The sequence below is a fragment of the Elaeis guineensis genome, chromosome 2 (genome assembly GCF_000442705.2).
Source record: "Elaeis guineensis isolate ETL-2024a chromosome 2, EG11, whole genome shotgun sequence".
NCBI lineage: Eukaryota > Viridiplantae > Streptophyta > Magnoliopsida > Arecales > Arecaceae > Elaeis > Elaeis guineensis.
This window is the reverse complement of record NC_025994.2, coordinates 104,927,527-104,943,119: the sequence shown is the minus strand read 5'-3', so window position 1 is coordinate 104,943,119 and position 15,593 is coordinate 104,927,527. Positions and strand designations below refer to the sequence as shown.

Below are 15,593 nucleotides of genomic sequence, written 5' to 3'. Positions count from 1 at the left end.
CTTTGGGTCGGTCGGCTCCTCCAACCACCGTACAGCCGCCAGACGTCGTCAGCTCTGACACGGACATGCGGCACGGCTACCTAGGGGCATTGTCCCGCACAGGGCATAGTCAACTTTGGTGATTGGACAGCCACACGGCGACATGACATTTTCACGGCGACTCTGACAGTCTACAATGAGTTGACAGTTCCTCACTTGTCCGCGCCATTAACGACGGCGCCATACCGTGCTCCACTATATATACCGGGGAAGGCAACAGTGCAAAGGATCGATCCGCCCGTCTCTCCCACATACGCAGGCTCGCTCCTCTCTCCCTCTCTCTCTCTCGCAGAGCTCTCTGTCTGCATTTCACTGTTGCCCAGTCACCTCTCTGACTTGACCATCGGAGGGTCTCCGCCGGAGCCGCCTCCGGTCAGTGCGGACTTCCTTTTGCAGGTGCACGCTTCCCGACGATCGGCGACGAGGCGATTGGCCGCAACATAACCAATCCTTCAATTTCTCTGCCCAAGCTGACCTCATGCGTGGATCAATTGCACAAAAGAATCTGCAGTTTTACATTTGGTATATGAGCTTCTTTAAGGGGAAAAAAAAAAAAAAATGCAAGAAGCCAACCGGCCTCATCTCAGCTGGCTGGCATTTCTCTCCACTCGGGAGTGGTCAAGGGCTGGGTGCTGGCATCCTAAACCGGTTTCTTTGAAAAAAAAAAAGAAAAGAAAAGAAAGAAACAAAGAAAAGAAATACGCAAGAACTGGGCTATGAGCGCAAAGTTGAAAACTAACTGGTAATCAAATATGAGATCAAACAACTCTGTTGGCTACCAGAAAGGTGAAGTAATTTGCATTTGGCAAAGAGAAAGACCACTGGCATTGATAAAAAGATAAAATATACAATATCAGATCTTCCATTGAAGTTACGACATAGATATATAGGTAGGGTGTTTCCTGTGAAGTATCACTACGTACACTAAAATCGGCAACGGCCCACCGAATATACGATAAATGTCGCACTACACGTCACATGTCAAAGTTAATAATATCAACATTTGAAAGGGTGTTTTCTGTAAAATGCTATTGCTGATTTCACCAAATTTACATGAAACGCCCGATCTATGTAAATATTACACATTAGTCTTTGGTACGGTGAGTTGACCTGAGAATTTTTCATAAAAGTCCTTATATGGTGTGTCAAAATAACTAACAGTCGCATCTTGCTGCGACTTTACCATCGACCCAAGCAGTTGTTTCTCCGTTCCCGCGAAAATCGAATTCGAAAAAAAAATGAGAATTTCCGAGCTCTCTCCGGACCGCCGGCCGAGCTCCGACGACTCCCAGCCCCTCCGCCTCCTCCTCGAAGACCTCGAGTCCTCCATCCAAGAAGCCGAATCCCTTTCCCCAGACGACCCCTCCTCGGGTGAGAAGCTCGTGACCAGGCTCCGGCGTTCCCTCTCCCGCCTCCCTGCCGCCCTCCCCCTCCCTGAACCCGCCAAGATCCACATCTGGAAGCTCAGCTACCGCCTCTGGAACGCTTGCGTCGACCTCTCGAACGCTGCCGGCTTCCGCCCCGACGGCCGCTGGAGGACCGGCCAGGCCGAACTCCGCCAGATCGCCGCCGACCTCCTCCTCCTCGCCGGAAACCCCGCCGGGATCCCATCCGCCGCCTTCAAGGCTGCGTCCTTCTTCCACAAGACTGGTCAGATCTGGCACGAACTCGGCCGGTTCGATCTCGCCGCCGGCTGCTTCGAGAGGGCCACCGATCTGACCTCCACGGTCCCCATCGACGGGATCGGCGGCGAGGAGGAGCTGAGGCTCCTCCTCGATCTCAGTCTCGCAAGGTCAAGGACGGCGTGGGAGGTCGCTGATCGGAATCTCGCGATCGCTCTCCTCAATCGGTCCAAAAGCCTCCTCTTCGGATCGCCTGCGGCATTCCGAGCCCTAGCGGAGCAGTACCTCCAGTTCGGGAAGCTCGATCTCGCCAAGAAATCGCTGGAGGGGAATTCCGATGCTTCGAAGCTGCTGACGGAGGCGCTGGATCTCTGCGAGAAGGGAATCGCGGCCGCCAAGGGCCGCGGTGATGGCGGAACCTTAGATCTGGAGGAGTTGAAGGGGCGGTGCCTCCGATTCCTGGCAGCGGAGCGTCTCCAGGTGGAGGACTACGAGGGGGTGCTGCGGTGCGTTAGGGTTCTCCGGGTAGACACGGCAGTGAGCGCCGCAGCGGCGGAGCACCCGAGCGTGGGTTTCGTGGCGATGAGGGCGTGGCTGGGGACCGGGCGGGTGGGGGAGGCGGAGAGGGAGCTCAAGGGGATGATGGCGAACAAGGAGGTGCCGGAGGGCGTTTGCGTCGCCGCCGCTGAGGCGTACCTAGCGGTGGCGGGCGCGGAGGCGGCGCGGGGGGTGCTGGCGGGTCTGGTGGGACGGTGCCGGGCCGGCGCCGGTGCGGCGCTCCGGGTGGTGAAGAGGGTGGCGGAGGGTGGTGGGGGAGGGCGGGCGAAGGTGGTGGCGGAGCTGGCGGCGGACGAGAGGGTGGTGGCGCTCTTCGAGGACGCCGCGGCGACGAAGGAGCGGAACGCGATGCACGCGGTCCTCTGGAACTGGTGAGCTTACCGCACCCCTTCCGGTATCGATGTGGTCATAGTTAATAACTTCCTTCTTCCCGTATGAATGATGGATACAGTGCAACCGAACATTTTCGATCAAAGGACTATGACATAAGCGCAGAAATGTTTGAAAAATCTATGCTTTACGTCCCTCATGATGAGGAGACTAGAGCTCGGCGTTCAAACTGCTTCAGGGTCCTTAGCCTCTGCCACCTTGCACTCATGCAGCTTGATCAAGCTGAAGAATTCATCAATGAAGCTGATAAGGTATACGTTTTCGATAAAATTAGCAGAAAACATCAACTTGAAGCCATTACTATGAATTCTGGAACTATGTCTGACCCTTGAATCCTCCCTTGTCCTGCAGCTTGAGCCGAATGTGAAGTGTGCTTTTCTTAAGGTACCATTTCGTTGTCTCAATTCCATCATTAGTGATAATATTAGCACTGCAATTATTGGAGCTTTCCAAATTATTAACAACAGTTTCAATGTCCATATGGTTCTCTGAATTATTCTCAGTACTGAATTTTTCAATGCATCAAAAATTTTATGAATTACTTACACTTGTTCGAGCACTCGCGAATAACGATACTAGTTAGTAGTGGTATTGTAGCTGTTAGGCATCCTCCTTGCCTCTCTCATGCTAGTGTTTATCCAAATTCTGTTTGGAGGGAGCCGAATTACTGCTCTTTGTTGAAACTGTGCCTGGATTCTAGACCTATGATTATGAACTTCAGAATATCACAAAGGAAACATAGGTCCATCTTCCTGCTTTTAATCAAAGTCCATTGATCTTCCTGCTTTTAATCGAAGTCCCTAACTTCATGTTAATCCAATACTGTGCAGTTTAAGATCTATTTGCAAAAAAAGGATGAGAAGGAAGCGATCAATCAAATTCAAGCCATGGTTAGCTGCATTGACTTCAACCCAGAATTCCTCACCCTTTCGACCCATGAAGCCATTGCATGTCAGTCTCTTGCTGTAGCTGTCGCTTCATTATCTGTCCTCCTCAACCTCTACTCCCCAGGGAAGCCAATGCCAATGCCAATGCCAGAGGTGGCAGTGCTCCGAAATCTCATCACCCTTCTTCATAGGAATCCAGATGGGGAGATTGAGATCCTCAAATACACAAGGGTTGCTGGGGCCCGAATGACCGGGCTTGGAGTGGAAGGCTTCTTTGGGACAGGAGCTGTTGGGAGCCGTGAGCTAAACTGGTTTGCGGGGAATTCATGGAATATGGGGCTGAAGACTGGAAAGGAGAAGAAATATGAAGCCTGTGCCGAGTTCTTGGAGCTGGCATCGGAGTTTTATAGCGTATTGAATGATGAGAGTAATGGAAACCAGGTGATGGTTTGCAAGTGTTTGATCCTGAGTGTAGGTGCCATGCTCAATGTCGAGGAGCAAAAGAAGGTTACTTTGCTGGACTCTGATATCAAAAAGGCCATTGAAATGCTCGGTAGAGCAGGCAAGGTAGTCAGAATTTGGAGCAGCTTATCATACTTCAAGAATAAATTGTAATTGAATTTGATCTAATTCTCAATTGCATGCAGATACTCCCTCTAGTCTCATCCCGAGTACAAATTGTCAATGATCATCATGCTGAATATCCCGACCTCTTCTTTCTCCACACCTACAACACCTATCATCTCCTGAGCAGGCTCGGCAATGACACCCGGTCGCAGCAACTCCAACTGATCAAGAGCTTCGCTTCGTCAAAAGTATGCACCCCAAATCATCTCCTCCAGCTAGGCTTCACTGCCTTAAAAGGTGGAAGGCCCAACCTGGAGGCTGCTGAATTTGCCCTTAACGCCTGCCTCTCTGCGCTCCTTGCATCCCCCTCGCCTGACTATCATTTGATCAGCATTGCGCTCCGAAAGTTAGTCTGTCTTTCTGGGCTCCAAGACACTGAAGGTGGGAAAAATGATGGGGCCTACCGTGTTTACAGGCAGGCATACCAGATCATTGTGGGGCTGAAGGATGGGGAGTATCCAATTGAAGAAGGGAAATGGCTTGCAACAACAGCATGGAACAAGTCAGGGTTAGCTGTCCGGCTCCATCAATTCAATGTTGCAGAGAGATGGATGAAAATGGGGTTGGATTTGGCCAGACACTTGAAGGGCATGGAGAAGTATAGAGAGGGGATGGAGGAGTATTTTGCAAACTTTGAAAAGCTTTGTGGTGGTGGTGTAGTTGATGGTAGTGGAGGTAACGAGGGGAAAGAGAGCAGCAGTGGATCTCAACCAGTCTTGGTATAGACATTGTCAAGATTTTGTTAAAAAGGAAAGAAGATACGGTCACCAAGTTGATTCAAAATTACATGCATGCAATGTCTTCGTATTTTCTTCCATGACAGGTAAAGGAATAAGAAGTTGGTAAAGATTTACAGGCACTGATATGAAAGAGGAGTAACGTTTGTCCATCAAAAAGGAAATAGTAGCATTTGAAGATGGATTTGTAAATAAAAATTCAAAGCATCGCGTGTCAGGACTCAGGCTGGGAAAAAATAGATGTCTTTTAGTGTGTGCAAAGGTTCAATGACCAGGACTGGAGACTGGATTCCCTGCAGAAAAGTGTCCGTATGCTATTGTACCGGCATTTTTTGTTAAATCGAATCGAACTAGTTTCTTAGTTAGTGCTTTTACCATTTCAGCTTGATTTTTGAAGGTTGGAATTTCAGTGTTATTCTTCACCATGTTTGAACTGTCCTTCCCATGCCTTTTTCACCGGTAGAAACAAATGGTATCTGCCGTATCTGTTTTGCAGGATTTCTGTGAATCTAATGTGTCTCTCCATACATTCGGGTACCAAATCATCTCCCGAAGGAACATGTATAAGTACATAGAGAGACAAACCAGCATTGATATTTTGATCTGCTGAAGCTTTTGTGTTCTTCATTTTGAAATTGAGAGCTGAACACCCACAAGTTTCGCAGCAAAAACTGATAAGAGTGATGTCAACCCTCAGATATCCTTGCACTTGTCTCTATTTCCTAATCTTGTTCTCCCTTCGTGGAAAGGAAAAACTATGCTATGCACATGGAGATTGTTCAGATGGTTATAGTCCTGTCTTGATGCATACATATCAAGTTAATATGTATTGAAAAAATGCAATGTTGTGAATTTGAAAAGTGGCAACATGTCAAATTTTTATATATCAAACTAGACTAGTTTAATTCTTACAGCTTGACTCTGATGAATTCTGCAAACAAAATGGAGATCAAGATTAGCCTGAACATGCAAAATTCAGAAAAGCAAGTGTCTGGATTAATGAAATGGACCATCAATTAGTAACAACATCAATAGATTATTGAAGTCTTTGACAATAAAATTGCTTGACTTACATCAAGCAGAAGCTATTATTTCAAGTTTTTCTGAATCGAAGTAAACGCTACACCTAAAATTGATGGCTGTACCCACTCCATAACAATATCTCCCCGGTTGAAGCCCTGTCAGCCAACGAATGAGGCACTCCCTGTCAGATAAACCTCAATCAGCCAGTTGGCGGAGCCTACTGCTCTAAGCAAGAACCTGGGTCCATTGGAGCCACTCGACCAGGTCCAGACAATGGTGCAGCAGCAACCCCCCTTTGATTCAGCAAACACCTGAAGCGAGCCAATCTTGATGTGACTTGTTTTGGATCCTTTGCCAGCTTTTCAAGTGGAGTCCATAGCCGCTCTTGGGCCACAAAAAGCAAATGCTTTAGTCCGCAGATCTTTCAAAGAAGCAAAATGTAGGTACTTACAGTGACAAACTTGCACTTGTTACTGCTAAATATGTATGCATATAGCAAGATTAATTTGACTTTGCGATGACAAGCGCATTCAACAACAAGAAATTGAGACTTAGCAGTCAATGGCTTTTACGCTGGTGCTATTATGAGTTCATTACTGAAGGAACTAATCTGCCTTCATATGTATCTTTCTTTCATAGGAAAGCCACAAAGTATATCACAACAGATATGGTGCAAAATGTACAGATTAAACACACGGAAATCAGACTACATCAAATGGCTGGACACATATTGATGTCACATGGTTGTTGCAGATTGTATGTCTTCTGATCACATGTAGCAAACTTTGTTTACTTTTTATCAACAAAATTGTGCATCACATAGGAGTGTATTAAAGGAGAATTTAATTTGCAGATGCCCTTCTAAGATTTCTACATTCATGCACTAAATTAGAAAGAAATTTTTGCTTATCTAGTCATCTTGAGGTTTCTGAAAAACATCATCAAAATATGCATGCAGATTTGCAGCATGTTCTATGCAATTAAGCTTGGATTTGTATGGAGATTGTGAAGAAAAACTAGGTGTGGAAGTGTAACTACATGTGCAGGATGACCACATCCAGAATGAGAAAAATGGTAATAATAAAATTTCAGCACTAGTTTTAAAATGTTGTAGGTAGTGGTCCAGCAGAAAGATGAAATTGAAAGCAGGCTATTTTCAGACAAAATCAAGCAATCAGAGATACATGGAAAATTTGGTACAACACAGGCTATCTTTCTTCAACTGGAGACATGATTGGACATCTAAGTTTGTTATTCAAGATCTTCATGAATGATAGGAGTATAACAGAAAATTTAGCCAATAGGGAATATTGAATCTGCACCAAAATTAATTGTTGGTTCATCATCTTGCAATAACAAAAAGAAATAAAGCACTAATCCAACTAAATACCTGCTGCTGCTGCAGCACGTGGCCATATAGTTTGCTCAATATCCGAGGTATCTATGTGTTCTCCCCACATGCATACTTCTCCACCAATAACCAGTTTCTGCTGTTCAGGGTTGGAAATATTTGTGAGTGGCTCATTCATATAGAACTTCGGCCATGTGGTATCTAGATGATCCAAGTACCAACTGTCCTGGTTGCTGACAAGGCACCTTAGACCAGCAGCAACCACCCTTGGGGCCACTCCAACACCAAGCCTATCAGAGTGTAAGAATTAGACTATCATATGTAATGAAAAGACCCGAATATGTCATAATCATGAATATCAACTTTTTTCTAAGCACTGATAAGTGTTACAGGATATGAATGTCCTATGCTTATATAGGGTTTTGTGGTTTGATGAAGAGTGGAATTCAAAAGGCGAGCTTGCTTTTGATTTTTTTTCAGGAATGACCACTGTATAGACGCAGACTGTTGGAACAATAAGTAGAGAGAATAATGAGAAGAAATTATGTGATTATTCCTAACAAGTCTATAAGGCCATCTCAAAACCGATAAACTAAAAGTCTAGAAAATTTAAGACATCGACCACCACTTCATTTGAGATCCTAAACTTATGCACACTTGGGACAACTGCTGATGCCAACAGGGAAAGCTGATTGGCTGTCTCTGAAGTTAACATGGGAACATGGTCTACAGTACCGCCCTGTATGGGGCATGCTGTCTCATATCATACCGACACTTGGTATGCTGTCTCGTACTGTACTGAACCGCATACTGACACGATAATAGAATGATATCAATATGGGGTCCGATGCCAAAGTGGTGAACCTTGTATGTAAATATGTGAATCATGCTTTGTTAGCTTCAGATTTTTATTGGCCCGATAACTTAAGTCTTCATAAATGTTTATATATTGCCACAAAGTAAAAACTTAAAAGAAAAGCATAAAAACTGAAGTAAAAATTTAAAAGTATACTGCACCGTAAATCACAATCCCATTTCAAATCCATTTTAAATTAAAGCATCTCTCAGAGCTTGGTTCAGTCCAGTTTCAGGGTAATATGGCACCATTTTGCCTGATATGGGTGGTTTGATCCCTGAGCTAGATATAAAACCAACATGCATTCTCTGGACTAAACAATATTTCTTGCATGTATCTTCATCAAGTAGAATGGCATCATCAGTGATTCAATGTAGAAGTCCCAAAGAAGTGATTTATTTCTAAATTGGTGGATAAGTGAGGAGTTTAATTATGGGTGCAACCTTATACACTTGAAAATAGATGAATACTATGAGCTTGTTACAAATAGGTGTTCTAAGCTTAGTTCTTGAAAACAGATGTTGAATAAATACATCAGTAAATGGATGAGTGAATAGATCTATACCTCTGATATGGATGAAATAATTCCCACAATTAAACATAGATGTATGAATAAAATTGACCAATTTGATGTTTTAATCTTTCAAGGCACTATTCCAAGACACATGGATTGATTAACATATGTTCTATTATACTTAAGGACATGTCCTGCAAGCTAGAAAACTATAACATATTCCCAGTAATAACGCAGGTTCTTCATAGCCAGACATGATGGTTAAAAGAATGCTTTTCTTTTGCACATTAACAGGCACAACAAGATATCTTGCATTCAATAATTTAGAAGAGATACCAGTTATGCACCACTGTTTTAGGGCTCAATTTGTTCCCGAAGTTGTCGAATGTCTCCTCCCTGTTGCCCATGCAATAACATATTTTAGAGCATAAAAAATTTAGGATGCATAAACCTGATAAAATGAAGTTTCCTTACCAATTAATGACTTCATATCCATGTGATAGTGCTATCTTTTGGGCTCGTAAGACAAAGTATTGATAGGCATCGGATCCATTCATCCTATGCTTTTTCAACCTGCAGAAAAGAAAATTGATAAGACTTACTAGTGCACATTAGAAAATGCCAATTTTCAGAATGAACACCCCACGAGATTACAGTAAGCATCACAAAGCAAAGTAGAGCTCTTTATGAAATGTAAAAAGATGATCCGAAGAAATGAAGCATCACTAAGAAATAATTTTTTTCTTTTCACAAAGAAAAGTAGGTTTCCTTATAGAATATAAATATAATCCACAGAATTGAAGAATCACTAAGAAATAAAGTTTCTATCCAACCAGTCTTCATGATACATATATAGTTATCAGGTTCACTATCCAAAGTGTTCAGTTAACAAGGTATATGATACTAGACTGCAAGACATGACAGTCATATAGAAAAATACTCTTGTTATTCATGAACTTTCTATTAGCAAAATTGTCTATGTAACTACTCCTGTAGAATGGAATTGTTTACAGGGTACTGAACATTTAAGATTTTTCAGAGACTTATTCACAATTTGGTCATGAATAAATTATTGGATAATTGATACATTCTGTTTTGCCTTTTTTTTTTTTTTTTTGCTACTGTCTTTACCACACAAATTTTTCTATATAAGCATATGAATATTAATTATCATACATCTTTTCTGTTTTTGCAAATATTTTCTGATTAGTCAATATTTCCCTTCTACTTGAACTTTGGCAGATCTCCTACAATTTTGTCTAGTTCTGAACATCTAGATTTAGGTAATGATTGCTTTCATAATGAGCTACAATGGTTGCTTGTCCAATCTACAGTTTACTACAAATACATGTCATGTAATTTCAGTGATTACAATGAGTCTACTGTAACAGCTATGGTTGGAAGGTAAAGGAAGGCATCTTCACCTACTTGCAGTGGCATAGATTGGAATGCATAAAACTCAAGTAGAAATATTGTTCTATTGTGGCAAGATGTCAACTGGAATCCACAAAAATAGTGTATGAACTACAGTGAAAATACTCTGAAACTCAAATGGAAATTCAGTGGCATTAACATTAATAGACTAATAATGCTTCCACAAACATAACGGTTTTGATGGCTCTTAACAGTGAGAAGAAAAAATTATCATAAGGAAACCACGTAAGAAAAAGCAGTAAATATGAATCATAACCAGGTTTTGTGTTATTCTTGGTGTTTGCAAGTATTCTGCAACATGCTTTTCAAAGTTTTTGGCACTTTAGACAAGAGCAACTTCAAAAGTCACTGGGCCACCACAAGAACATCTTCCCAACTAAAACTGCTCTTGAATGAGTTCTCTAGGTTTAAGAGATAACACGATACTGGGAGCAATCATTTAAGTCTTTTACTTTTCCGCAAAGTCAGCATTCTCATTCAACAAAAGATTTTCAAGAATTTCTCTAGATCGTGACCAGAAACATATATCTTCAGAAAATGGATGCTCAGTATTTGAGTATTGCCCTTTTTAAGGAAATGTAGGATTGATCATCGAATTAATGAGCTAAGAAGAAAATAATTAATTTTCAAGAGTTGATTTGACATACATATTCTACATAAAATTTCTATGCATCATGGTGATCTTAAATTTATGCATGGATTGACTACAATGTGTTTGAAGTAGATGATGCTTGTTTAGGATGTATTAATGTTCAATCAGTATTTCGAGATCGTAATGTGGAAGATCTGGATGCTCAAATTCAGTTATAGCACTGCACGTTGTATTTTTATACAAATGCAATGTTATAAATAGCTATTATGTGGCTATCGTGCAACGACCGTATAGCCTTCACTTTTCTGAAATTGACGAAGAGACTAGCATATATTGGAAGACAAGTGCATATATATAATGTTCACCATTAAATTGCTTACAAAGAATTGTTTTTGCAATGACTTTGCGTTTGGATTTTTTTCTCTTTTTCAGATCATGATTCCATTTCCATGTTCTGAAATTTTGAGCCTTGAGTCTAGAAGTTTTCTAGGAGATGATAGGCTGCTTAAGACTTTGAAAGTCATATGATATGGAGAGAAAAAAATTGATATGGGGAGTTCTACAAAAAGGTAGAAATTCCCAGATTCATGATTTCAAGGCCTTGATGAAATTTCATTGCAAAATCAGACACCTAGTATAATAAAATCATAACTTGCTATCATAAATACATTTAAAATCATGAAAAATCATGATTTATTAGATCCAAGTGCGCCGTAAGTAATCAGTATAAAGACTAGTAGTTTAGTTTTTAGAAAATTGGTTTTGTTTACATATATTACGGGTGTATGGATAATTATATAAGCGATCGAAAGGTTGGCCACATTTTTAAATTATTTTCCAAAACTTAAATCTTCAAAGGTTTTAAATTTGTTTGTTTGCCATATTTATAACGCATGGAAACTACAAATTATTTTCTGCATCTAGATCCAATGGATGCTAGTGCATGGTCGACATGTGGTGCTATAGTAACCTGAGTTCAAGGACAGTGGAACCATCTTGAACCACCCTGTTCGGGGCATACCGAGCATACCAGCAGTAGAAAAAGACAGTTCTAGCCTTCAAATCGAGAGGTTGGCAAAGGAGGGGGAGAGAGAGGGAGGGAGAGGAAGAGGAAGGAAGCAGAGAAAAAGAAAGAGGGAGAGGGCAGCAGTGAGTGAGGGCCACCGAAAAGGGTTGAGGGAGGGAGCTCCTATTTCGAAAGAAAATAGGGGCTTCGGCCCTTTTTTATAATTTTTTTTTTGAATTTTTAAAGTGAAGTCAACAGCCACTATCTATTTCAACTTATTATTTTTAAAAATTTTTAAGTAAAGTCGATAGTGGCTGCCAACTTCACTTCAAATTCAAAAAATAAAATAAAAAATGGCCATTAGCTTCACCTTAAAAAATTCAAAAAAATATATATAATAAGGGGGCTAGCGCCCCTGTTTCATTTTGAAATAGCAGCTTCATCCCTATTCCAACACAGAGAGGAGCAAGGGCTTCAAAAGCCCCCTCCCCCTCTCTCGGCCTTGCTCTAGTGGCCCTCACTCACCAATGCCCTCTCCCTCCTCTCCTCCCTCTCCCTTGCTTTCTTTGTCTCCCCCTCTCTCTATCTTTTCCTATCTTTCCTCCTCTCCTTCTCCTTTGCCTCTTCCTCTCTCTGCCACCCTCTCCTACAATCTCCCTTCCTCCTCTCTATCTCTCTCCCCCCCTCCCTCTCTCTCTCACCAGTTTCCCTATCGGTTCATGCCGGAATGCCATAGGGGCATTTACCATATCATACCATCAGCCTACCAGCATAGGTGCTGTTTCCAGTACTACGGACCTTCCTTGAGCTAGCATTACATTCATAATTTTCGAGGAACTGTTGAATACCATAAAAAATGAAGGCATTTACTACAAATAATATGTTAGTTTTGGAAAGTTTATTCAATGTATACATCTCTTTTACCAACAGAAGAAATTACATTGCTTAACAACTTCCATCGCTAATACTAATCTATGTCATGATTGGAAAAAGAACAATTATGTCACAGATGATAAACTAAGCCTCACTGTGATGTATCAAAATAATAGACTGGAAGTTGGAGTTATGCAAATACATACCATTGATTTACATGAGGGGTGGAAGTCCAGCAACCTGAAGCCCACGTTTTGAACAAGTAAGTATAACATCTAATTGCCATGACCATAGGATTATAATAAAAAAAAGTGCTTCCATATTCAACTTTGATAAACTATTTCTTAGTAATGTCTCTCACAGGATTCTATGAAATTAGTTGAAATTTGAATGGAAAAACGATAAGCAATCATATAAGGACTGGCTATTAAATACCTCACAAAATCCAAGGATCTAAGATATTTTATTAAGAGTAGTAATAAAAGGGTCTTTGTCCCTGAAGGATGTTTTAAGCATGATTACTATCATCATGAGAACAAAATTTCACGTGATGAGATATGCAAAGTATGATGCTACTACCAGGAAAGGTTATAAATAAAAGAATTTCTCAAACTTACTTGTGTTGACTTCATCACCGCCCAAATGGACAAATCTGAACTTAAAAAACCTTACTAAAATCTGAAACATTGAACAGAAATTAATTGCTTTTGTGACAATTACAATAATCAAAAAATTTACTCTTTTCATTTGAGATAAAGATATTCATATATTATGTGCCTAATCAAAAGAGGCAAATGGAAATTCTGTGAGCAACATAATTATGCATCAAAGTTACAGAATTTGTCAAATCTATCCTTCAAGAAGTACGTTTTGCTTCAAGCCTTCCCAAATAAATTCATCCATAGGATTAAAAAACACTATCCAAAAGAATTATACCAGAATTTTGTTGATCATCAATACTTCGCTTAAGTGCTTGAAATAGTAGCTCTATCTAATACATTATAACTCTGAAATGGATCTCGACTCATACTCAAAATAAGCATTGGAGGGCTATAACAAGTTCAAGTTTTTTCACATGTTCCAACATTAGGATACTTTAGGGCATGCGTTGACATTGCAGTTCACTAAACATGGATTATATCACATAGGTGTTGAAAAAATTGACCCAACCTGAAAACCTGAACCAGCCTGACTTTATCTGGGCCAGGTTTCGTTCAGGGATCTTTCAGTTTGTTCTTGTATGGGTCAAAATTTTTGACCCAAACTTTAAACAGACCGGGGTAGAGTTCAGAGCTTTGACCCAGATTGGGTCATGAGGGGTTGAAAGTTTTTATTGACATCAGGGTAGTTTTAGGTCGGGTTCAGTCCTGATGTTATGCTAAGAGTTACATGGTTAGTCTTCTTTGATACTAATTTTTGAAACCATCTTTGAAACAAATCATAAGAATTTCAAGGATTGCACCAGACATGTTACATTGAAGTCCATTATGGAGTGAGCCTTGCAAAATATATTAGTTTCTGAGTCAAACAGGTTAGACTGGGTGATGTGTATTGACCTCGGCAGGTATGGATCAAGGGATCTTGACCCAATGTCACAATTCAAGGTTATGCAAGTTGTTTTAACTTCACCTAGCCTGACTTGTTGCAACCCTAACATCACCATGGACAATTGATGCAGTTCAGTGACAATTATATGAATACATCCTTACATAGTGACAGATACATTGACAAGATATAGATGGTTCATGTCAAATTTTGATTGATTTGTTGTCATCAAGTGTCTGCATCTAGCTAGCATCTGTTGTATTTTCATAACAGAGTTAATCATTTTTCCAGATGGACAAAAGAGAGCGATGATTATATCACCTGAAAGAATTCCATCAATTACTTTGAATGTAAACTCATTGCTGACATCAAGTGGCTCTTGGCAATCAGCAGATGGCCACAGAGAAGGATAACCGACACCCTGCCAGGAAAAGATGTCAGCTCCTTGAAGATTCTTATTGTGGATTATTGTTCAGTGAAACAAGAATGTTGTTTTCACTCCAGCTACTCCAGAGAAATCAATGACATCGGAGTTGGGTAAAGTTATTAAGAGACCTATGCCATGTCATGCTAACCCAACACCACCATGGTATATGCCATGCCATTTCCATGGTATAGTGTTGTTTGAACAAATATCAACACCTTATTCTGGCTATTAAGACTATTTCAGTAACCAATAGTACAGTGTTGTATGAACAATATATCAACAGCATGAGCAGAATGCAATAAGCTAACCCACATAGTCCAGACAAGATTTGATGGATAGAGTCATGGTTTTGTCAACACCGTCCACCACCACAAAGGTTTCAGGTCCTGGTATTTAGTTTTACTGTTGTAAACCTCCCAGAATTTAACGGAAGGATATAAATCGGAGGTACGTTGCCATTCTTCCCATTTATCCCTTACATTGCACACAACAGAAATATTAACTGGCTGGGGACAATAGTGAAGCAACAAGAATGCATATGCTGCTGAAAGATTCTGCGCATCATCAACTAGTCTCATAGTATCTATATGTAAATGGGAGTGAGGATGATCTGATGCTTCAGTCTATACTTTCTGAGACAAAATAAGATGCAATTTCATTATTTAAATTTTACTTTTGCTTTTTTATGTCTCCAGCTTCTCCTACTTAAATGAAGATGTAAAGGACACATTTGCGATGATGATAGATGATCATGTTTCTAGTCACTGCTTATTTGTGATATCGAACATTTTCCAGGGACTTGGTCCATTTTATGCCATGAACTTTCCAAGATATTGTCAACCCATGCTCAATATATTCTTCACCAAGTTGATTGTATAGCATGCCCTTTACATGCTACATATATTCTCCAAATATTATGTTAGCCTCATGTACAAACAGAAAAGGAATCTTGCAGTATTTCCTTAGAAACACAACATCAATCTACTCATGCCAGAGTCAAACTTCAAATCCTGCTACTCATGTCCTGCAGTTAGGTGTAGCTTACAGAACACAACACACAATTTTCTAGTCCAGGTATTAACAGTGACACTCGACCAAAAGTTTTCTACATA

The 15,593-nt window shown here is 40.9% G+C and overlaps 1 protein-coding gene and 1 pseudogene across 1 annotated transcript; one reads left to right on the top strand and one right to left on the bottom strand.

The window, feature by feature from the left end:
* The first annotated feature begins 879 nt into the window (after nucleotides 1–879).
* LOC105035829 (TPR repeat-containing protein ZIP4) lies at nucleotides 880–5,720 on the top strand. Its single transcript, XM_010911534.4, has 5 exons — nucleotides 880–2,590; nucleotides 2,671–2,860; nucleotides 2,961–2,993; nucleotides 3,440–4,063; nucleotides 4,144–5,720. Exons 1-5 carry the CDS (start codon nucleotides 1,278–1,280, stop codon nucleotides 4,846–4,848), a joined length of 2,865 nt encoding a protein of 954 aa, XP_010909836.2. The 5' UTR covers nucleotides 880–1,277; the 3' UTR covers nucleotides 4,849–5,720.
* Nucleotides 5,721–5,856: 136 nt separating this feature from the next.
* LOC140855353 (beta-hexosaminidase 3-like) overlaps nucleotides 5,857–15,593 on the bottom strand; it is a 22,121-nt pseudogene continuing 12,384 nt past the window's right edge.

Coding starts and splice junctions, on each gene's coding strand:
- LOC105035829 (XM_010911534.4), top strand. CDS start 1,278: ATGAGAATTTCCGAGCTCTCTCCGGACCGCCGGCCGAGCTCCGACGAC. Junction 2,861..2,960: donor TCATCAATGAAGCTGATAAG/GTATACGTTTTC, acceptor CTTGTCCTGCAG/CTTGAGCCGAATGTGAAGTG. Junction 4,064..4,143: donor TGCTCGGTAGAGCAGGCAAG/GTAGTCAGAATT, acceptor AATTGCATGCAG/ATACTCCCTCTAGTCTCATC.